Source organism: Bombina bombina, chromosome 12 (assembly GCF_027579735.1).
Source record: "Bombina bombina isolate aBomBom1 chromosome 12, aBomBom1.pri, whole genome shotgun sequence".
Taxonomy (NCBI): Eukaryota; Metazoa; Chordata; class Amphibia; order Anura; family Bombinatoridae; genus Bombina; species Bombina bombina.
In genome coordinates, this window is record NC_069510.1 from 48,828,646 (window position 1) to 48,854,181 (window position 25,536).

Here is a 25,536-nt window from a genome sequence, read left to right on the forward strand (position 1 = left end):
AGCAGTACGCTCTCTGGGTTGTTCTGTCCATCTGGAGAGTTCCTGGCTCTGCCTTGAGTCTATGTTGGGCCTTTAGCTATATCTCTTGGTCTACGGCATTGTCGTTGGTCTCCATGTGGTGTTCGGGTTGGCATCTGAGCACTGTTGTAATGGCTGTGCCATCTTTCTGCTCGTTGTTTGAGCTGGGGTTTTTCTGGTTCCCTGGTTTCGGACCTGCCGATGCTTGGGTTGGCCCGGCTCAAGGTAGGTCCAGAGATCTGTTGTTCTTCTCGGATCTTGGGGGCGCATTGGTCCTCGTTGAGGTTCTGGGCTCTCCTTTTATTTTCAAGACCTATGTGTAGGTCTGGCGGTTCGGTTGTTTAGAGTGTGCCTTCTATAGTGGAGGTTAAACTCTCTACATTTTGGTAGCCGCTTCTTGCAAATATTATTCTTTGTCATCCTAAACGATGGCCGTGTGTTCTTGACTCAGGTGTTTTCCTTCGTCTGGGTTTTCAGTAGTCCCTAGGTGCTGGTTGACTTGCTGCCTGGCAAGCAAGGGGTTGCTCTTTTAAAACCAGCTTCAGCTGTTTGCGCCTTGATCGTGTGCTAGCTAGCTGTTCCAATTCTTGGCAGGAGGTTGAGAGTCCCTTTCTCTGTTCTGCTACCTGTTTGTATACCTTGTGGTTTCTATTTGGATTGGGCGTGCCTCCCATTGTTGTCAGGACCCATTGGGTCTTCCGAGCTTGGTTTAATTGAGGGTTTTCCTTTTATGACGTTTATGGTCACCTTCGGTTTCCATTTGGTTCTTGCCTTGTTCCTTTGGGAGTTCGGCTGGGGTTCCCTTTGCTAGTAAACGGGTGTATGGTGGGAGATCGACTGTTGGGCGACGGTGTCTCCCAGAGGACTGTTGGCTCAGTTGAGTCTGAGTTGTGGTCTCTAGCTAGGCTTTCGAGCTATCTGCTGGTCAGTGTCCTTGTGGCCTTTTTCCCTTCCTGTTTTTTCAGCTTCGGTCGAAGTAAGTTTTTTTTTGGGTAGTGGATTTCAGGCCTGGTGTCCTCAGAATGGGCCGCCTATTGTACCCTCCCGTTTGGCATTTAGTGTCTTCTATAGCTTGGCTATTGTTTTCCCAAAAGTAATAAATGCAGCTGTGGACTCTTTCCATTTAGGAAGAAAAAGATAAATTATGCTTACCTGATAATTTTCTTTTCTTCCGATGGAAGAAAAGCTCCCCACCCGTCTTTTTTATTTGGGGCATCTTTGTTTTTATTCTTCTGGCACCTTTTGTCCCTGATATTTCTTCTACTGTTCCTTGTTCCTCTGCAGAATGACTGGGGGATGAGGGAAGTGGGAGGAGTATTTAAGCCTTTGGCTGGGGTGTCTTTGCCTCCTCCTGGTGGCCAGGTTCTTATTTCCCAAAAGTAATGAAAGCAGCTGTGGACTCTTTCCATCGGAAGAAAAGAAAATGATCAGGTAAGTATAATTTATGTTTTTTAACTTGATATCCTTTAGCGAAAAGCATATCTAAATATGCTCAGTAGCTGCCGATTGTTGGCTGCACATAGAGCCTTGTGTGATTGGCTCACCCATGTGCATTGCTATTTCTTCAACAAAGGATACCTAAAGAATGAAGCAAATTAGATAAAAGAAGTAGGTTGTAAGTCATAACTTCCTCTCTATAGCAGAATACCAGAGGTTCTTCTGCAGCTCTGGTTAGGCTCACTGATAGGCTGTGTTTTTTAAATCATTTATTTTTATAACCGATGCAGAGCTGCAGGAGCATATGTTTTGAGTGTACTCTGCGAGATTCAGAACCTTAAAGGGACAGTCAACACCAGAATCTTTGTTGTTTAAAAAGATAGATAATCCCTTAATTACCCATTCCCCAGTTTTGCATAACCAGCACAGTTATAATTATACACGTTTTACCTCTGTGATTACCTTGTATCTAAGCCTCTGCAAACTGCCCCTTATTTCAGTTCTTTTGACAGACTTGCATTTTAGCCAACCAGTGCTCCTCAGTAAATTCACGTGCATGAGCTCAATGTTATCTATATGAAACACATGAACTAACCCCCTCTAGTGGTGGAAAACTCAAAATACATTCAGATTAGATGCGGCCTTCAAGTTTTAAGAAATTAGCATATGAACCTCCTAGGTTTAGATTTCAACTAAGAATACCAAGAGAACAAAGCAACATTAATGATAAAAGTACATTGGAAAGCTGTTTAAAATGCCCTATCTGAATCATGAAAGTTTTTTTGGGACTTGACTGTCCCTTTAAAGGGACATGACATTTTCTTTCATGATTCCGAGCTTGCAATTTTAAACAACTTTCTAATTGACTTATATTATCAGATTTGCTTCATTTACTTGGTATCCTATGTTGAAGGAGCAGCATTGCTCTACTGGGAGCTAGCTGAGCACATTGGTTAAACCAATGACAAGGCATATATGTGCAGCTACCAACCACCAGCTAGCTCCCAGTAATGTATTGTTGCTTCTGAGACTACCTTAGGAATGCTTTTCAACAAAAGAGGACAAAGCAAATCTGATAATGAAAGTAGATTGGAAAATAGTTTAAAATTGTATGTTCTATCTAAATTGAGAGAGAGAGACATATTTTGGGTTTCATGTCCCTTTTAACCCTGCAACATTTTACACAGTGATTGCTTCATCATTACATGAGTGCATTTTTATGTCTCTATAATTGGTCACTACAGGTGAGATAAGGTAAAGATACTTGAGACTTTCAGGGGGGGGGTGTCCTAAACAATGACATTTTGCCAATAAACTGACGGTTTTAATTGTTTTTAACACGTATCTTGTTTGTAGATATTTTGCAATGCACTGCTTAACTGTTGATACATACTGGGCAATGGTAATAAAAGTTTAAAAATCAGAGGAGAAGATTGTGGATACATTTTTTTTCAGCTGGCAGAATCGGATCCAGCGCACTGTTCTAGCTTACAGTATAAGGGCTGGCAAAGAGGCACTGTGCGCAGTACATTGGTACAATTGTTCAGGGGTTAAAGGGACATAAAACAGTATGTTTTCTAAATATATAATGCAGCCAAAGCTTACCTTCAAAGCGGTTTCTGTTTTAACCCCCATTAACCCCTTTTAATTCAGGCATAGTTTTGTTTGCAGCAAGCTCCCCCCTGGGCATTTCCATATATGAAAGGTGCTATCCAGGCCATAGCTTCCGCAGAAGGCATTCGTGCACGTGGATGGAAGAGGACACAGTTACATGACACCTGACTAAAGCAGTGCACAGTATAATGCTGAAGCTTTCACAAAGCATGTGACATTATCCACAGGGAAACAAGCAAGCCCATTGGCAACAAACAATAGAAGTACCTTCTGTCCCTCCTTAACCCCCCCCCCCCTTGCTTGCATAGGTAATTATCCTCACATGCACACTTTGTTATAACCACAAGGTTTGGAATAGGACACTGATAAGGGAGGCGGAGCAGGCTACACTTGGCAACACTAAAGTGTAAGTAATTTTGCAGATTTTTGGAAATTTTATTAAAATACTTATAAGCTTTTTTTCCCGTTTTTTTTTTACACACTGTTTTACCTCAGTTGACCCTTTTTATTATATGCACATAACTGTAATAATGTTTTATGGTAATTTAATATGAGGAATCTATGTAACATCCAGCGCTTTCTTCTTACAGAGCAACAGCAGCCAGAAGTGCAGCGCTACCGTTTCAGGAAGAGGGACAAAGTGATGTTTTATGGGCGAAAAATCATGAGAAAGGTACAGTGTATATTCTCATTTGACTACTAGGGATATCTTATTATTATTAGTTATTTGTAGAGTGCCAACAGGTTCCACGGCGCTAAAAAATGGGTCTAATATGTAAGGTGACAATTATTGGAGATAAAGGGATAGGGGGCCCTGATAATAGTTTCACTGTTGTAAATCATCTCTCATGAAGGAGATCTACAAGCAGCTGGGCTTGTGGGCTTACATGCTTAAGGGGGTTCAAGGGGATAACTAAAGGAGGAGAGGGACTAAGGTAGGAAAATGTTAGTGTATATTATAAGCAACCCTGAACAGTAGAATCTTTACGGAGCACTTGAAAGTTTGAAAACTTGTGGAGAGTCTTTTGGAACGAGGCAGAGAGTTCCAAAACGTAGGGCCAGTCTGGAGAAGTCTTGTAGACGGGAATATGAGGAAGTAACAAGAGAGGAGGAGATGCGGAGGTCATGAGCAGAGCGAAGGGGATGGGAGGGAGAGCATCTGGAGACGAAACAGTCTTTATGAAAGGTCCCCTTCTGGAGTAAAAAGAGTTATAAAAGGGAAAAAAGAAAATGCTATAACTATGTGTTTAAAGGGACAGTCTAGTCAAAATTAAACTTATATGATTCAGATAGAGCATGTAATTTTAAACAATTTTCCAATTTACTTTTATCACCAATTTTGCTTTGTTTTCTTGGTATTCTTAGTTAAAAGCTAAACCTAGGAGGTTCATATGCTAATTTCTTAGACCTTGAAGGCCGCCTCTTTTCTGAAAGCATTTTGACAGTTTTTCACCACTAGAGGGTGTTAGTTCATGTGTGTCATATAGATAACGCTGTGCTCACGCACGTGGAGTTACCTAGGAGCCAGCACGGATTGGCTAAAATGCAAGTCTGTCAAAAGAACTGAAATAAGGGGGCAGTTTGCAGAGGCTTAGATACAAGGTAATCACAGAGGTAGAAAGTGTATTTATATAACTGTGTTGGTTATGCAAAACTAGGGAATTGGTAATAAAGGGATTATCTATCTTTTAAAATAATAAAAAGTCTGGTGTAGACTGTCCCTTTAACCTCTGGAAATTGGTAAAATGTAGCTTTAGAGCAGTAATGCACTAGTGGGAGATAGGCTGAACACTTGGGGTGAGTCAGTGACAAGAGGCATATGTACAGCCACCAATCACCAGTTAGCTCCCTGTAGTGTGCTACTCCTGTGCATACCTAGTTATGCTTTTCAACAAATTAACTTTTTTTTTAAAATCATCTAAGTAAATTGGAATGTCTCTTCTAATTGAATGTTCCGTCTGATCCAGGACTAAGAAAGTTCCACTTCCGCTTTTATGTCTTTTGAAATGAGATCGGATATTTAAGGGACAGTATAATAAAAATATCTATCAAGCATATGAATGAGCACAATTTAAATATGTTGCTCTTTAAGTTGATATTGATTCCAACAGGAACTGCTTGTTTGTGCAAAACTTGTACCTAGGGACAACTCTATTGATTTACTTTAAAGGGACAGTCTACAACAGAATTGTTGTTGTTTAAAAAGATAGATAATCCCTTTATTACCCATTCCTCAGTTTTGCAAAACCAACACTGTTATATTAATATACTTTTTACCTCTGTGATTACCTTGTATCTAAGCTTCTGCAAACTGCCCCTTTATTTCAGTTCTTTTGACAGACTTGCATTTTAGCCAATCAGTGATGACTCATAAATAACTCCACAGGAGTGAGCACAATGTTATCCAGACGGCACACATGAATTAGCACTGTCTAGCTGTGAAAAACTGTCAAAATGCATTAACATAAGAGGCAGTTCAACGGCTTAGAAATCAGCATAGGTTTAGCTTTCCACAAAGAATACCAAAAGAACAAAGCAAATTTGATGATAAAAGTAAATTTGAAAGTTGTTTAAAATTGCTTGCTCTACCTGAATCATGAACGTTTTATTTTGACTAGACTGTCCCTTTAATTGCTTGTTTTTCTTCAAGCCTCCTTTCCCACATAGTCCAGCACAAAACTTTATTCAAATCGTTTTTCTTCCAATGTTCTTTTAAATCTCCAAATTCCACATCCTCTTTCTCTCTATTGTCTGATAATCAAATTATTGACATCCTCTTTGGGATTTTGCATTTTATTCTCCTCCCCAAATGTATCCTATACTCACCTCTTCAGTATCTCTGTTCACTGATAAGTTTAATTTTTCCTTATAGACTTTATTTGTGCACTCAGTTCTCTCTTCCCTCTAACTATACCCCCCCCTCTTCAGTCTACTGAAAAACCACTGACAAAGGTTTCCAATAACATGCTCTCTGCCAAGCTGAAAAGGTCACTTCTCCAAGATCATTCTCTGAAATCTCTGGTACTTGGGAAACTGTCCAACTGCACTTTACCAGAGATGCGTTTTTTTTTTTATTCATATACGTAATAATAATTTACAACCTTTTCATCTTTGTTTCATTCCTCGGGGGAAACATTATCACCAGTTCTAGTCTTTGTTGGAACCTGCGCATTCGCTATCGTGGAGGCGCAGAGGCCCTGGGCTTGAATGTACTTTATAAATGGCTGTACTAAGCTGGTTAAAGGGACAGTAAAGTCATAATTAGACATTAGATAGAACATACAATTTTAAACAACTTTCCAATTGACTTCTATTATTTAATTTGCTTCATTCTCTTGTTATCTATTGCTAAAAGGTTTATCTAGGAAAGCTCAGGAGCAGCAAAGAACCTAGGTTCTAGCTGCTGATTGGTGGCTGCATATATATGTGTGTGTGTGTGTGTATATATATATATATATATATATATATATATATATATATATATATATATATATATATATATATATATACTGTAGATATATATATATATATATATATATATACCCGCTCACCCATGTGTTAAGTAAGAAACCAGTAGTGCATTGCTGCTCCTTCAACAAATAATATAAGAGAATTAAACAAATTTGACAAAGGAAGTCAACTATAAAGTTGTTTAAAATTGTATGTTCTACCGAAATCAAGAAAGAAAAAGTTTGGGTTTCATGTCCCTTTAATATGGGACATAAAACAGCTTATAAGAAAGAGAAAATGTATTCACTTCTAAATCTCAAAATGAACTTTGTATATAGAAACCCAGAAAATGATAGTTGTCTGAATATTATGAAATTCCACACACTTTGAGATAAAAACACACAATGTGTACACTGAGCAAAATGATTGTAATGGTGTAAAATAAATAGGTATTGAAATTCTAAATGAATAAGAATTTAATAGAATAATTCCACTTCATTATACTTTATACATTGCTATATCTGTTTAGAACCTTGCCATTGCGACTCCCAGTTTCAGAGATGTCTAAATTACAGGCAGAACTAGTAACGTATATTAGAGGCAACAGAAAGGCCAGAATTTCCTTGAGAATTCTTACCCAGCATAGAACACTGAGAGGAGTGGGAGTTTGAATTATTCTTGATTACTATTGAGCAGCAAGAATTTCCCAGACAGTATTGTTGGGGAGGGGGTCTACTGATGCTATGTGGACGGCCCTGGAAGTGGGAATTGAGGGGATGACATACCCAGATGACATACTTTGGAACAGAGAAAGACAGAAGACATTCACATACAAAAACCCTATACATGACTACTAAACAAAGTGAAAACTGGATGTCAAGACACATTACTCTACTATCTACTACCTACCCATTCTCTGATGCTACCACTTAGACATGTATTGCCGGCAGATACTAACAGTTCTATCACTAAATGGCTTAATTAGGGACTGTATAGGATGGCAGATATCCTACTTAATGGAAAGATTCTAACATACACCCAGCTTCAAGACAAACTTACACCAATAAAACATATAATGGTATCTCTATTTACAGCTCTCCTCAGCGGTTCATAAATATATCACTACCACTTCTAAACAACCATATACAATGCTGGAAAATATGTACTCAAAGAAGAGTAGACCAAAAAAAGCAATTTCCAAAATATATACAGGTAGCCCTCAGTTTACGCCGGGGTTAGGTTCCAGAAGGAATGGTTGTAAATCGAAACTGTTGTAAATTGAAACCCAGTTTATAATGTAAGTCACTGGGAAGTGAGGGAGGCCCCTCTCAAAATTGTCATAAGTAATATCTAATACATTATTTTTAAAGCTTTGAAATGAAGACTTTAAATGCTAAACAGCATTATAAACCTAATAAAATAATCACACAACACAGAATATATAGTTAAACTAAGTTAAATGAACAAATACATGTGCTAAACAGCATTATAAACCTAATAAAATAATCACACAACACAGACTTCACTTGCACTTTTCTGCAAACAGTTCTTTCTATGCATTCCAATCTGGACTGATATATATACAGGAAGATCTTGTTCCTTTGAAATCTGCTCGATAGCTCAGGTCTGGTTAAACTGATTAATTTCAGCTTGCTTGGCTTTGCTGCAACATAAGCGGACAGCTCCACCTACTGGCTATTTTAATCAATGCACTGTTTCTCAATGCTTTTCAATAGCAGTCACATGACTGGAAAAAAAAGGTTGTTATTCTGAAACGGTGTAAATTGAACCGTTGTAAAACGAGGGCCACCTTAGCCATACGAACGGACACTAGCAACACTAAAAATTCACTCATGCTTAAATGGGAATCTGACCTAGAGATTACATATGAAAAACAAGAATGGGGCGAAATCTTCTATTCAGGAAGCAAAGGTCTATTGAGTGCAAATTTACGGGAAAATTTTATACAAATGGCATTTCGATGGTACCTAACTCCACTGATCACCTCACACATGTCCCAGACAAAATCTTTACTATGTTATAGGGGGTGTGGGGAACTGGGCACCTATAAACATATGTGGTGGGAGTGTGAGGAGGTTCAAGAGATTTGGAGATTATTATTGACACTACTTAGCAACCTCCTTGATGAGGAAATTCAACTTACTATGTCCCAAGCCCTACTCCATCCACCCGTATTCCAAATTTTAATAAACGTATCAATACATTCATTAAAATACTATGCACGATAAATAGGATAAATATAGCAAAATATTGGAAGGTAGGAGTACCTTCATGGATGGAGATTCGAAATAAAATTAGTTGGACATATAAGATGCATGATTCGGCATCATGGGTAATTAATAACAGAGACTCTTTTAACAAAGTATGGTTTTATTGGATGTATAAAAATTGAGACAATCTGTAACATTTCAAGATTGTAATAGAGATGAGTCCACATTGGTTCCAGACATACTATGTAATAGCCTGAACATATTGTAAACAGAAGAGACAGACATATAAAAGACAGAGACAGTCTTACTTAAAGGGCCATAATACCCAAATGTTGAAACACTTGAAAGTGATGCAGTATAGCTGTAAAAAGCTGACTAGGAAATATCACCTGAACACCTCCTCCGCCCCCCAGTCATTCTCCTTGCCGCTCTGAACAAGTAGCATCTACCACGGGGATGGCGAGGAGTTTGTGGTGTTAGTCTAATTTTCGTTCCTTTCGCAATTTCAGGAACGGACCGGCTAATAACTCCACTGCCGCTAGACAAGAAGGTAACGCGGCCCAGCCCAAACCCGCTTGGAAGCCCATGCAAGGCTGGAACAAGGGTAAACAAACCAAGAAACCTGCTGCTGCTACCAAGACAGCATGAAGGGGTAGCCCCCGATCCGGGACCGGATCTGGTAGGGGGCAGACTATCTCTCTTCGCTCAGGCTTGGGCAAGAGATGTTCTGGATCCCTGGGCACTAGAGATAGTTTCCAAGGGATACCTGTTAGAATTCAAGGGACTTCCTCCAAAGGGAAGGTTCCACCTGTCTCGCTTATCTTCAGACCAGATAAAGAAACAGGCATTCTTACATTGTGTAAGAGACCTATCAAAGATGGGAGTGATAAACCCAGTCCCCTCCGGGGAACAAGGTCTAGGGTTTTACTCAAACCTGTTTGTGGTTCCCAAAAAAGAGGGAACTTTCAGGCCAATTCTGGATTTAAAGATATTAAACAAGTTCCTCAGAGTTCCATCCTTCAAGATGGAAACCATTCGGACAATCTTACCAACAATCCAGCAGGGTCAATTTTTGACTACCGTGGATCTGAAGGATGCGTATCTGCATATCCCAATCCACAAATCTCATCATCAGTTCCTGAGGTTCGCCTTTCTGGACAAACATTACCAGTTTGTGGCTCTTCCATTCGGTTTAGCCACCGCTCCCAGAATTTTCACAAAGTTGCTAGGGTCCCTTCTAGCGGTCCTAAGACCGAGGGGCATCGCTGTAGCACCTTATCTAGACGACATCCTAATCCAAGCGTTGTCTCTTTCCAAAGCGAGGGCTCATACAGACATTGTGTTGGCTTTTCTCAGATCTCACGGGTGGAAACTGAACATAGAAAAAAGTTCACTGTCACCGTCCACAAGGGTTCCTTTTCTGGGAACAATAATAGATTCTGTGGAAATGAAGATCTTTCTCACAGACGTCAGAAAGACAAAGCTTCTAAAAGCTTGTTGAGTTCTTCACTCTATTGCTCAACCCTCCATAGCTCAATGCATGGAAGTAATAGGACTAATGGTTGCAGCAATGGATGTGGTTCCTTTTGCTCGAATTCATCTAAGACCATTACAGCTGTGCATGCTCAATCAGTGGAATGGGGACTATACAGACTTGTCTCCCCAAATTCAAGTAGACCAGGTAACCAGGGACTCACTTCTCTGGTGGTTGACCCAGGATCACCTGTCTCAGGGAATGAGTTTCTGCAGACCGGAGTGGGTCATCGTCACGACCGACGCCAGCCTCTTGGGGTGGGGCGCGGTCTGGGATACTCTGAAAGCTCAGGGCCTATGGTCGCGGGAAGAGTCGCTTCTCCCGATAAACATTTTGGAACTAAGAGCTATATTCAATGCGCTCCTGGCTTGGCCTCAGCTAGCGGAAACCAGGTTCATAAGATTTCAGTCGGACAACATAACGACTGTTGCGTACATCAATCATCAGGGGGGAACAAAGAGTTCCCTAGCGATGAAGGAAGTAACCAAGATAATCCAATGGGCAGAGAATCACTCCTGCCATCTATCTGCTATTCACATCCCAGGAGTAGACAACTGGGAGGCGGACTATTTGAGTCGTCAGACTTTCCATCCGGGGGAGTGGGAACTCCATCCGGAGGTCTTTGCTCAGTTAACCCAATTATGGGGCATTCCAGACATGGATCTAATGGCGTCCCGTCAGAACTTCAAGATTCCTTGCTACGGGTCCAGATCCAGGGATCCCAAGGCGACTCTAGTGGATGCATTAGTGGCGCCTTGGTCGTTCAACCTAGCATATGTGTTTCCACCGTTTCCTCTCCTCCCCAGGCTCATAGCCAGGATCAAACAGTAGAAGGCCTCGGTGATTCTGATAGCTCCTGCGTGGCCACGCAGGACTTGGTATGCAGACCTGGTGAATATGTCATTGGCTCCACCATGGAAGCTACCTTTGAGACAGGACCTTCTAGTACAAGGTCCATTCGAACATCCCAATCTAGTTTCTCTGCAGCTGACTGCTTGGAAATTGAACGCTTGATTTTATCCAAGCGTGGGTTTTCAAATTCTGTGATTGATGGTCCAAGCCAGAAAACCTGTGACTAGAAGGATTTACCATAAAATATGGAAAAAATATATCTGTTGGTGTGAATCCAAAGGATTCTCCTGGAGTAAGATTAAAATTCCAAAGATTCTCTCCTTTCTCCAAGAAGGTTTGGATAAAGGATTGTCAGCTAGTTCTCTAAAAGGACAGATTTCTGCATTATCCGTCTTGTTGCACAAACGACTGGCAGCTTTGCCAGATGTACAAGCTTTTTTTCAGGCTTTGGTTAGAATCAAGCCTGTTTACAGACCCATGACTCCTCCTTGGAGTCTAAATTTAGTTCTTTCAGTTCTTCAAGGGGTTCCATTTGAACCTTTACATTCCATAGATATTAAGTTATTATCTTGGAAAGTTCTGTTTTTGGTTGCTATTTCTTCTGCTAGAAGAGTTTCTAAATTATCTGCTTTGCAGTGTGATCCACCCTATCTGGTGTTCCATTCAGATAAGGTTGTTTTGCGTACTAAGCCTGGTTTTCTTCCAAAAGTTGTTTCCAACGAGAACATCAACCAGGAAATAGTTGTTCCTTCTTTGTGTCCGAATCCAGTTTCAAAGAAGGAACGTTTATTACACAATTTAGATGTTGTTCGTGCTTTAAAGTTCTATTTAGAAGCAACAAAAGATTTTAGACAAACCTCATCCTTGTTTGTCGTTTACTCTGGTAAGAGGAGAGGTCAAAAAGCTACTGCTACCTCTCTCTCTTTCTGGCTGAAAAGCATTATCCGCTTGGCTTATGAGACTGCCAGACGGCAGCCTCCTGACCGTATCACAGCTCACTCTACTAGGGCTGTGGCTTCCACATGGGCCTATAAGAACGAGGCTTCTGTTGACCAGATATGTAAGGCAGCGACTTGGTCTTCTCTGCACACTTTTGCCAAATTCTACAAATTTGATATTTTTGCTTCTTCTGAGGCTGTTTTTGGGAGAAAGGTTTTGCAAGCCGTGGTGCCTTCTGTTTAGGTAACCTGATTTGCTCCCTCCCTTCATCCGTGTCCTAAAGCTTTGGTATTGGTTCCCACAAGTAATGGATGACGCCGTGGACCGGACACACCAATGTTGGAGAAAACAGAATTTATGCTTACCTGATAAATTACTTTCTCCAACGGTGTGTCCGGTCCACGGCCCGCCCTGGTTTTTTTTAATCAGGTTGAAATTTTTTTTCTTTATACACTACAGTCACCACGGCACCCTATAGTTTCTCCTTTTTCTCCTAACCGTCGGTCGAATGACTGGGGGGTGAAGCCAGAGGGGGAGCTATATGGACAGCTCTTGCTGTGTGCTCTCCTTGCCTTTCCATGTGGGGGAGAACATTTCCCACAAGTAACTTGCAACTTGCGTCCCGTCTCATGATAACTGCAAAGGGTGTGTGTGTAAGTGGGATTGTCCCAGCGGTCAGCTGCAGGCTTTTCCTCTCTGTGGGGCAAAACAGCCCAATGCCTCTCTCCGTACAGGTCCGTGCTCACTTGATATCCTTCACACTAGGCTCTCAACAAAAATCCACAAAGGAGCACCAGATCCAATCACCAACACTTTATTGATTAAAATGTGACTGCTTACAGAACATAAATGTAACACTCAGGAAGGGCACGAGTGTAGTGGGATAGCATTCGTTACCCGCTGACGCTACGAATACGGCTCCTTTGTGGATTTTTGTTGAGAGCCCTGTATGTGTGTTTGTGTGTGTATATATATATATATATATATATATATTTATATATATTTATATAGTTTATAATCAGATTATAAATTAGTAATACTTCAGTAAGATATATTGTGTTTGTAGTTGTCCAAGAAAGAAGAGAGACTAACCAATAAAAGGGAGCAACCTCTTTAACAAATTTATTTTCAGCAACATCAATGAATAATGGCTGGGCACTGTAGGACGTGTAAATGGTGATATGTATAGGAGTAGTTACTTTGATTTTAAGCATTTACCTGGTGTACTAAAGAATGTGTGATCATTGTTTCTGGATTTATACATTTAGTATAAATAACTGACAATGCTGAATCTCCTTAAAAAATACTAGACACTCCTTTTGCACCATGATGTACGACACTATGGGAGCCGATATTAAAGCTATTCTAATGACCTGACTTTCCTTCTTACAGGTCACTACTTTGCCAAACAGCTTAGTTGGCAACACAGTCTCAAGGCCAAGGGTGAGAAAACGAGTGAAAGTCTTGACACTGGCAAAAAGGTAAGCTGTACTTCCTTGCTGCCTCTTGTGAATGAAACGGGGAATTGTATAATCAGTAAATAAGAGACTGATTTATAAATGGGGAACCCTTATGGACTGTAACTTTGAATTAACTTTAACTACCGTATTTATGTTACTGCGTAGACCAGAGCTTGCAATACTTTTTTGAGCTTGTGTACCCCAAGATTGCTGATAATTTTTTAAAACAATTATCTCACAAGCAGTAAAGTGCTAGTGGTGGGCAGCACTGCATGCCAACAATTGTTTTGTTTGCCACTTTGGACAATTGTGCCAAGGTTCACCACCTGTTTTGTGTTAACATTATCTTCCTTTCTCTATCGTAGCTGCCCAACCTGATACACCAACTCTGTAGGAATAGGGAACTGCTATGAAGAAACAAGTTGTAGATTAGACCTCAATGTCCAGGCTGATTATTTTGTTTTAAATGCTGTGGAATCAAATCTTGGAATAGTTTATATCAGAAGTTTTTTATACAAGGGGGCAGCATTGAATTTTTGTTTTGTTTTTTACTTAGAGGATCAAAGAGAAAAAAAATCAGGTACTACACTGCATGATTCAATTATTAAACTTCTCATTTGTTCCAATACTTGGTTTGGAAAAAAACAGATTTATTCAGTCGGAGGGCTGCGTTGTACCCCCTGGGCCGTAGGTTAGACAAGCCTGTTTTATGTGTATGTCGGTTGGTTAATAGGGACGCTCTTAAAACAAACTTAGGTTGAACAGGTTCCTCCACCTTTTATATACTTTATAGTTAACAATACCAAGGGATTTATTGGCTTATTTAGGGACATATAATAAACATTTGCGTAAAATGTTTAATTATGGATAGTGTAATGTACTTTCATGATTTTTCTTCCCCCTTGAATGCAGATTATTTTAATTAAAGGGATAGATCAAAAATTAAATGAGCATAGATGCATTTCAATGTGAAATAGAAGCCTTTTTGCAATATAGATCCATTAGCAAAATTGCACATATCCCGCAAGGTCCTGTACACCAGTACATATTGAAATAAAGGAACTCCTGTAAGATCTTCTATGTTTATTCTCAATAAATATATAAAACCACAGTAAGGTAGTGTTACATCCAAAAATAAAAATAAACAGAAAAGGCTAGACATGAGACCTGCAGGTAGGCAGTCTTACGCATTTCGGCTTTACTTATAGACCTGTGCATCAGTATTCAAACACCACACCTTCTCAGAGAGTCAGCAGTCACTTGTATGACACAAATTAGGTCTTCAGAAGCAATGCACACCACTGTCACCTCTGGTGCACAGGCCCACACAGGATATGTGTGTATGCCCCTGAAAAACAGCAATAATTTGCTAATGGAAGTATATTGCGAAAATGCTTTTTTTTCAATTTGAAATGCAGCCATGCACATTGCTTTTTTGACTTTTCCATCCCTTTAATGGCGGGACTGAGAAATCAGACTAGCCCTGGAAATGTTTGAAGACCTGCCCGACCCGCCCCCCCCGAACTACTAACAGACCTCAGCTCCTACCTTGAGCGCTCACCATGGCCGACCTCCATGCAGCTTAGCTCCCACCTCACTCCATGTTGTGTCACAGAGTCAACACCCCCCCTTGCGCTCCTACCTTGTGAGCTCCCTTTTGTGTCACAGAGAACACGAGTCGCTCCCCCTCTCTCTGTGGTGCGGTGCTAATTTTGAGCGTGTCCCTCATAACTAAAGTGAGTGTTGTCCCAAGACCCCAGCTGGGTGGCCCACCGGGAAATGTCCCGGGAATCCGGCAGGCTAATCCGGCCCTCGTTATCTGAATTGTAGAATTTAACATTTTATACAATTTGGAGTAGTTTTATAGTTAACCTTTATATGATGTCCAAACATAACACTATAATCAAGTAAACATTCTAGTAATTGTATGTACAGGGGCATTAAATAGCAAATAAATGCTAGATAGAATGAATAAAATGCCAAGTTTTTTCTTAATGCCTATTCTCTATTCTCTCAGGTGCAGTGGAAAAAACGAATCAGTTAAAGGGACAGTCTACTCCAGAATGTTTATTGTTTAAAAAGATAGACAATCCCTTTATTACCTATTCCCTAGCTTTGCATAACCAACACGGTTATATTAATACACTTTTTACCTCCATGATTACCTTGTATCTAAGCCCCCAAGCAACAAGAGCGGGTACAGCACAACTGTAGAGGGGTGCACGTGAGACCAGGGGACACTGCTGGATCCCAAAATAGTAGACAGGATAAAGGGAAGTCCACAGCGTTCCAAAATGTCTTATAGCAATTTATTACTGTAAAAAACAGCTGTTTTTTTACACTAATAAATTGCTATTAGACATTTTGGAGTGCTGTGGACTTCCCTTTATCTTGTATCTAAGCCTCTGTAGACTGCCCCCTTATTTCAGTTCTTTTGACAGACTTGCATTTTAGCCAATCAGTGCCCTCTCATAAGTAACTCCACGGGCATGAGCACAGTGTTATCTATATAACACCCACAAACTAACGTCAATGCATTTAGATAAGAGACGGTCTTTAAGGGCTTAGAAATTAGCATATGAGCCTACCTAGGTTTAGCTTTCAACTAAGAATACTAAGAGAACAAAGCAAATATGATGATAAAAGTGAATTGGAAAGTTGTTTAAAATTGCATGCCCTATCTGAATCATGAAAGTTTAATTCTGACTAGACTGTCCCTTTAAATTACAGGAAACATTTGCATAATAAATAATGAAAGTACATTGCAATTTATTTATTTTTTTTACTTTGTATAATTAAAGATTTTTTTGAGAATTAAGTTTTGAATTTTAGGTCATTTTAATAACAGAGAATGTTAGCAAAAAAGCAAATCGTTATTGAAACGGTAAGTACATATTATTTGTTAAGAGTTGATGTTTACAATTCTAAATCAGAGGCTGTCTTGAGAGGGAAATGATTCTGATAAGACATTGACTTCAGTTTCATCCGGAGAGAGTGTAGGGAAGAAACAACTTGCGTTACGCAACCTCTTCTCACACTGAGCTTTAGAATTTGACGTCTTTCCTGCAGGGTACTTCGCTAACGCTCTCTTTGTTTCCTCTAGAATACTGCGGTTTAAGAAGGAATATCCCACCCTACAGAAAAAGGAGCCACCACCGTCCCTACTTGAGGCAGATCTGACAGAGTTTGATGTCAAAAATTCCCACTTACCTTCTGAAGTGCTGTATATGCTAAAAAATGTGAGGTGAGTGCATACAGTGTACCCAACAGATACCCCATTATCTTGTGTTACAGATAAACTCATCTGACGCACAGTGCAAAGTAAACTTCCATCTACCGTATACCACCTTACTGTGTGATTACAGCTTAACTGGTCACTGGGGTACAGCACTGAGCACATCACAGATACCAGCTTTCTGTGTGATTGCAACCAAGCTGGTCACTGAGGTATAGCACTGAGCACATCCTAGACACCAGATTACTGTGTGATTACAGCCAAGCTGATTACTGAGGTACAGCGCTGCATACATTCTCAGATACCAGCTTACTGTGTGATTGCTACCAAACTGATTACTGAGGTACAGCGCTGCATACATTCTCAGATACCTGCTTACTGTGTGATTGCTACCAAACTGATTACTGAGGTACAGCGCTGCATACATTCTCAGATACCAGCTTACTGTGTGATTGCTACCAAACTGATAAATGAGGTACAGCGCTGCATACATTCTCAGATACCTGCTTACTGTGTGATTGCTACCAAACTGGTCACTGAGGTACAGTGCTGCATACATTCTCAGATACCAGCTTACTGTGTGATTGCTACCAAACTGATAAATGAGGTACAGTGCTGCATACATTCTCAGATACCTGCTTACTGTGTGATTGCTACTAAACTGGTCACTGAGGTACAGTGCTGCATACATTCTCAGCTACCAGCTTACTGTGTGATTGCTACCAAACTGATTACTGAGGTACAGCGCTGCATACATTCTCAGCTACCAGCTTACTGTGTGATTGCTACCAAACTGATTACTGAGGTACAGCGCTGCATACATTCTCAGATACCAGCTTACTGTGTGATTACTACCAAACTGATTACTGAGGTACAGCGCTGCATACATTCTCAGATACCAGCTTACTGTGTGATTGCTACCAAACTGGTCACTGAGGTACAGTGCTGCATACATTCTCAGATACCTGCTTACTGTGTGATTGCTACCAAACTGATTACTGAGGTACAGTGCTGCATACATTCTCAGATACCTGCTTACTGTGTGATTGCTACCAAACTGATTACTGAGGTACAGCGCTGCATACATTCTCAGATACCTGCTTACTGTGTGATTGCTACCAAACTGATTACTGAGGTACAGTGCTGCATACATTCTCAGCTACCAGCTTACTGTGTGATTGCTACCAAACTGGTCACTGAGGTACAGTGCTGCATACATTCTCAGATACCTGCTTACTGTGTGATTGCTACCAAACTGGTCACTGAGGTACAGCACTGCATACATTCTCAGATACCTGCTTACTGTGTGATTGCTACCAAACTGGTCACTGAGGTACAGCGCTGCATACATTCTCAGCTACCAGCTTACTGTGTGATTGCTACCAAACTGATTACTGAGGTACAGTGCTGCATACATTCTCAGATACCAGCTTACTGTGTGATTGCTACCAAACTGATAAATGAGGTACAGCGCTGCATACATTCTCAGATACCAGCTTACTGTGTGATTGCTACCAAACTGATAAATGAGGTACAGCGCTGCATACATTCTCAGATACCAGCTTACTGTGTGATTGCTACCAAACTGATTACTGAGGTACAGCGCTGCATACATTCTCAGATACCAGATTACTGTGTGATTGCTACCAAACTGGTCACTGAGGTACAGTGCTGCATACATTCTCAGATACCAGCTTACTGTGTGATTACAGCCAATCTGATTACTGAAGTACAGCGCTGCATACATTCTCAGATACCTGCTTACTGTGTGATTGCTACCAAACTGATAAATGAGGTACAGCGCTGCATACATTCTCAGATACCAGCTTACTGTGTGATTGCTACCAAACTGGTCACTGAGGTACAGCACTGCATACATTCTCAGCTACCAGCTTACTGTGTGATTGCTACCAAACTGATAAATGAGGTACAGCGCTGCATACATTCTCAGATACCAGCTTACTGTGTGATTGCTACCAAACTGGTCACTGAGGTACAGTGCTGCATACATTCTCAGATACCAGCTTACTGTGTGATTGCTACCAAACTGATAAATGAGGTACAGCGCTGCATACATTCTCAGATACCAGCTTACTGTGTGATTGCTACCAAACTGATAAATGAGGTACAGTGCTGCATACATTCTCAGATACCAGCTTACTGTGTGATTGCTACCAAACTGGTCACTGAGGTACAGTGCTGCATACATTCTCAGATACCTGCTTACTGTGTGATTGCTACCAAACTGATAAATGAGGTACAGCGCTGCATACATTCTCAGATACCTGCTTACTGTGTGATTGCTACCAAACTGGTCACTGAGGTACAGCGCTGCATACATTCTCAGATACCAGCTTACTGTGTGATTGCTACCAAACTGATAAATGAGGTACAGCGCTGCATACATTCTCAGATACCTGCTTACTGTGTGATTGCTACCAAACTGATAAATGAGGTACAGCGCTGCATACATTCTCAGATACCTGCTTACTGTGTGATTGCTACCAAACTGATAAATGAGGTACAGCGCTGCATACATTCTCAGATACCAGCTTACTGTGTGATTGCTACCAAACTGATTACTGAGGTACAGCGCTGCATACATTCTCAGATACCAGATTACTGTGTGATTGCTACCAAACTGGTCACTGAGGTACAGTGCTGCATACATTCTCAGATACCAGCTTACTGTGTGATTACAGCCAATCTGATTACTGAAGTACAGCGCTGCATACATTCTCAGATACCTGCTTACTGTGTGATTGCTACCAAACTGATAAATGAGGTACAGCGCTGCATACATTCTCAGATACCAGCTTACTGTGTGATTGCTACCAAACTGATAAATGAGGTACAGCGCTGCATACATTCTCAGATACCAGCTTACTGTGTGATTGCTACCAAACTGGTCACTGAGGTACAGCACTGCATACATTCTCAGCTACCAGCTTACTGTGTGATTGCTACCAAACTGATAAATGAGGTACAGCGCTGCATACATTCTCAGATACCAGCTTACTGTGTGATTGCTACCAAACTGGTCACTGAGGTACAGTGCTGCATACATTCTCAGATACCAGCTTACTGTGTGATTACAGCCAATCTGATTACTGAAGTACAGCGCTGCATACATTCTCAGATACCTGCTTACTGTGTGATTGCTACCAAACTGATAAATGAGGTACAGCGCTGCATACATTCTCAGATACCTGCTTACTGTGTGATTGCTACCAAACTGATAAATGAGGTACAGCGCTGCATACATTCTCAGATACCAGCTTACTGTGTGATTGCTACCAAACTGGTCACTGAGGTACAGCACTGCATACATTCTCAGCTACCAGCTTACTGTGTGATTGCTACCAAACTGATAAATGAGGTACAGCGCTGCATACATTCTCAGATACCAGCTTACTGTGTGATTGCTACCAAACTGGTCACTGAGGTACAGTGCTGCATACATTCTCAGATACCAGCTTACTGTGTGATTGCTACCAAACTGATAAATGAGGTACAGCGCTGCATACATTCTCAGATACCAGCTTACTGTGTGATTGCTACCAAACTGATAAATGAGGTACAGTGCTGCATACATTCTCAGATACCAGCTTACTGTGTGATTGCTACCAAACTGGTCACTGAGGTACAGCGCTGCATACATTCTCAGATACCTGCTTACTGTGTGATTGCTACCAAACTGATAAATGAGGTACAGCGCTGCATACATTCTCAGATACCAGCTTACTGTGTGATTGCTACCAAACTGATTACTGAGGTACAGCGCTGCATACATTCTCAGCTACCTGCTTACTGTGTGATTGCTACCAAACTGATAAATGAGGTACAGCGCTGCATACATTCTCAGATACCTGCTTACTGTGTGATTGCTACCAAACTGATAAATGAGGTACAGTGCTGCATACATTCTCAGATACCTGCTTACTGTGTGATTGCTACCAAACTGATTACTGAGGTACAGCGCTGCATACATTCTCAGATACCAGCTTACTGTGTGATTGCTACCAAACTGATAAATGAGGTACAGTGCTGCATACATTCTCAGATACCTGCTTACTGTGTGATTGCTACCAAACTGGTCACTGAGGTACAGCGCTGCATACATTCTCAGATACCAGCTTACTGTGTGATTGCTACCAAACTGATAAATGAGGTACAGTGCTGCATACATTCTCAGATACCTGCTTACTGTGTGATTGCTACCAAACTGGTCACTGAGGTACAGTGCTGCATACATTCTCAGATACCTGCTTACTGTGTGATTGCTACCAAACTGGTCACTGAGGTACAGTGCTGCATACATTCTCAGATACCAGATTACTGTGTGATTGCTACCAAACTGGTCACTGAGGTACAGTGCTGCATACATTCTCAGATACCAGATTACTGTGTGATTGCTACCAAACTGATAAATGAGGTACAGTGCTGCATACATTCTCAGATACCTGCTTACTGTGTGATTGCTACCAAACTGATAAATGAGGTACAGCGCTGCATACATTCTCAGATACCAGCTTACTGTGTGATTGCTACCAAACTGATAAATGAGGTACAGCGCTGCATACATTCTCAGATACCTGCTTACTGTGTGATTGCTACCAAACTGATAAATGAGGTACAGCGCTGCATACATTCTCAGATACCTGCTTACTGTGTGATTGCTACCAAACTGATAAATGAGGTACAGCGCTGCATACATTCTCAGATACCTGCTTACTGTGTGATTGCTACCAAACTGATAAATGAGGTACAGCGCTGCATACATTCTCAGATACCTGCTTACTGTGTGATTGCTACCAAACTGATAAATGAGGTACAGCGCTGCATACATTCTCAGATACCAGCTTACTGTGTGATTGCTACCAAACTGATAAATGAGGTACAGCGCTGCATACATTCTCAGATACCAGCTTACTATGTGATTGCTACCAAACTGATAAATGAGGTACAGCGCTGCATACATTCTCAGATACCTGCTTACTGTGTGATTGCTATTAAACTGATAAATGAGGTACAGTGCTGCATACATTCTCAGATACCAGCTTACTGTGTGATTGCTACCAAACTGGTCACTGAGGTACAGTGCTGCATACATTCTCAGATACCAGCTTACTATGTGATTGCTACCAAACTGATAAATGAGGTACAGCGCTGCATACATTCTCAGATACCAGCTTACTGTGTGATTGCTACCAAACTGATAAATGAGGTACAGTGCTGCATACATTCTCAGATACCAGCTTACTGTGTGATTGCTACCAAACTGGTCACTGAGGTACAGTGCTGCATACATTCTCAGATACCTGCTTACTGTGTGATTGCTACCAAACTGATAAATGAGGTACAGTGCTGCATACATTCTCAGATACCTGCTTACTGTGTGATTGCTACCAAACTGGTCACTGAGGTACAGCGCTGCATACATTCTCAGATACCAGCTTACTGTGTGATTGCTACCAAACTGATAAATGAGGTACAGCGCTGCATACATTCTCAGATACCTGCTTACTGTGTGATTGCTACCAAACTGATAAATGAGGTACAGCGCTGCATACATTCTCAGATACCTGCTTACTGTGTGATTGCTACCAAACTGATAAATGAGGTACAGCGCTGCATACATTCTCAGATACCAGCTTACTGTGTGATTGCTACCAAACTGATTACTGAGGTACAGCGCTGCATACATTCTCAGATACCAGATTACTGTGTGATTGCTACCAAACTGGTCACTGAGGTACAGTGCTGCATACATTCTCAGATACCAGCTTACTGTGTGATTACAGCCAATCTGATTACTGAAGTACAGCGCTGCATACATTCTCAGATACCTGCTTACTGTGTGATTGCTACCAAACTGATAAATGAGGTACAGCGCTGCATACATTCTCAGATACCTGCTTACTGTGTGATTGCTACCAAACTGATAAATGAGGTACAGCGCTGCATACATTCTCAGATACCAGCTTACTGTGTGATTGCTACCAAACTGGTCACTGAGGTACAGCACTGCATACATTCTCAGCTACCAGCTTACTGTGTGATTGCTACCAAACTGATAAATGAGGTACAGCGCTGCATACATTCTCAGATACCAGCTTACTGTGTGATTGCTACCAAACTGGTCACTGAGGTACAGTGCTGCATACATTCTCAGATACCAGCTTACTGTGTGATTGCTACCAAACTGATAAATGAGGTACAGCGCTGCATACATTCTCAGATACCAGCTTACTGTGTGATTGCTACCAAACTGATAAATGAGGTACAGTGCTGCATACATTCTCAGATACCAGCTTACTGTGTGATTGCTACCAAACTGGTCACTGAGGTACAGTGCTGCATACATTCTCAGATACCTGCTTACTGTGTGATTGCTACCAAACTGATAAATGAGGTACAGCGCTGCATACATTCTCAGATACCTGCTTACTGTGTGATTGCTACCAAACTGGTCACTGAGGTACAGCGCTGCATACATTCTCAGATACCAGCTTACTGTGTGATTGCTACCAAACTGATAAATGAGGTACAGCGCTGCATACATTCTCAGATACCTGCTTACTGTGTGATTGCTACCAAACTGATAAATGAGGTACAGCGCTGCATACATTCTCAGATACCTGCTTACTGTGTGATTGCTACCAAACTGATAAATGAGGTACAGCGCTGCATACATTCTCAGATACCAGCTTACTGTGTGATTGCTACCAAACTGATTACTGAGGTACAGCGCTGCATACATTCTCAGCTACCTGCTTACTGTGTGATTGCTACCAAACTGATAAATGAGGTACAGCGCTGCATACATTCTCAGATACCTGCTTACTGTGTGATTGCTACCAAACTGATAAATGAGGTACAGTGCTGCATACATTCTCAGATACCTGCTTACTGTGTGATTGCTACCAAACTGATTACTGAGGTACAGCGCTGCATACATTCTCAGATACCAGCTTACTGTGTGATTGCTACCAAACTGATAAATGAGGTACAGTGCTGCATACATTCTCAGATACCTGCTTACTGTGTGATTGCTACCAAACTGGTCACTGAGGTACAGCGCTGCATACATTCTCAGATACCAGCTTACTGTGTGATTGCTACCAAACTGATAAATGAGGTACAGTGCTGCATACATTCTCAGATACCTGCTTACTGTGTGATTGCTACCAAACTGGTCACTGAGGTACAGTGCTGCATACATTCTCAGATACCTGCTTACTGTGTGATTGCTACCAAACTGGTCACTGAGGTACAGTGCTGCATACATTCTCAGATACCAGATTACTGTGTGATTGCTACCAAACTGGTCACTGAGGTACAGTGCTGCATACATTCTCAGATACCAGATTACTGTGTGATTGCTACCAAACTGATAAATGAGGTACAGTGCTGCATACATTCTCAGATACCTGCTTACTGTGTGATTGCTACCAAACTGATAAATGAGGTACAGCGCTGCATACATTCTCAGATACCAGCTTACTGTGTGATTGCTACCAAACTGATAAATGAGGTACAGCGCTGCATACATTCTCAGATACCTGCTTACTGTGTGATTGCTACCAAACTGATAAATGAGGTACAGCGCTGCATACATTCTCAGATACCTGCTTACTGTGTGATTGCTACCAAACTGATAAATGAGGTACAGTGCTGCATACATTCTCAGATACCTGCTTACTGTGTGATTGCTACCAAACTGATAAATGAGGTACAGCGCTGCATACATTCTCAGATACCTGCTTACTGTGTGATTGCTACCAAACTGATAAATGAGGTACAGCGCTGCATACATTCTCAGATACCAGCTTACTGTGTGATTGCTACCAAACTGATAAATGAGGTACAGCGCTGCATACATTCTCAGATACCAGCTTACTATGTGATTGCTACCAAACTGATAAATGAGGTACAGCGCTGCATACATTCTCAGATACCTGCTTACTGTGTGATTGCTATTAAACTGATAAATGAGGTACAGTGCTGCATACATTCTCAGATACCAGCTTACTGTGTGATTGCTACCAAACTGGTCACTGAGGTACAGTGCTGCATACATTCTCAGATACCAGCTTACTGTGTGATTGCTACCAAACTGGTCACTGAGGTACAGTGCTGCATACATTCTCAGATACCAGCTTACTGTGTGATTGCTACCAAACTGGTCACTGAGGTACAACACTGAGCACATCTTAGATACCGGATTACTGTGTGATTACAGCCAAGCTGAATTCTGAGGTACAGCGCTGAGCACATCCCAGATACCAGCTTACTGTGTGATAACAGCCAGACTGATCACTGAGGTGCAGCACTGAGCACATCACAGATACCAGAGTATTCATGTAGTCAGAACCCAACTGCTAACTGATCTGCAGCACAGAGCACACTCCCAAACACCAGGTTACTGTGTAGTCAAAGCCACATTTATTACTGAGGTGTACAGCACTGAGCTCACTCCCAGATACCAGATTACTCCTTTATGGATTTTGGAAAAACATAGTCTGACATAATAATGTGATACATTTATATTATAAATAATTTGTATAACATTTATTATTATTACTACTAGTGTGTAATGCCAGCGATTCTCAGCTTCCAAAATTGTTCTTATAGCGGCAAAAAAATATATCAATATATGTGACTGGCTTCTAAATATTCTTGCTGTCTTCTAAATTTAAAATACAGATGTCACGTCCTGATATAAGGACATTAAAAACGCGCTAAATAATGCGTCACATAACA

At 41.1% G+C, this 25,536-nt stretch overlaps 1 protein-coding gene across 9 annotated transcripts in view; it reads left to right on the forward strand.

Annotated features, from left to right (window-relative positions):
• Nucleotides 1-25,536, forward strand: part of PNPLA7 (patatin like phospholipase domain containing 7) — a 503,274-nt gene that overhangs the window by 145,629 nt on the left and 332,109 nt on the right. For all 9 annotated transcript variants that reach the window (XM_053695647.1, XM_053695646.1, XM_053695653.1 and 6 more), the window contains 3 exons: nt 3,660-3,742; nt 13,468-13,556; nt 16,639-16,779. In XM_053695647.1, the coding sequence (XP_053551622.1) occupies nt 3,660-3,742; nt 13,468-13,556; nt 16,639-16,779 (313 nt within the window). The remainder of the gene's footprint in view (nt 1-3,659; nt 3,743-13,467; nt 13,557-16,638; nt 16,780-25,536) is intronic.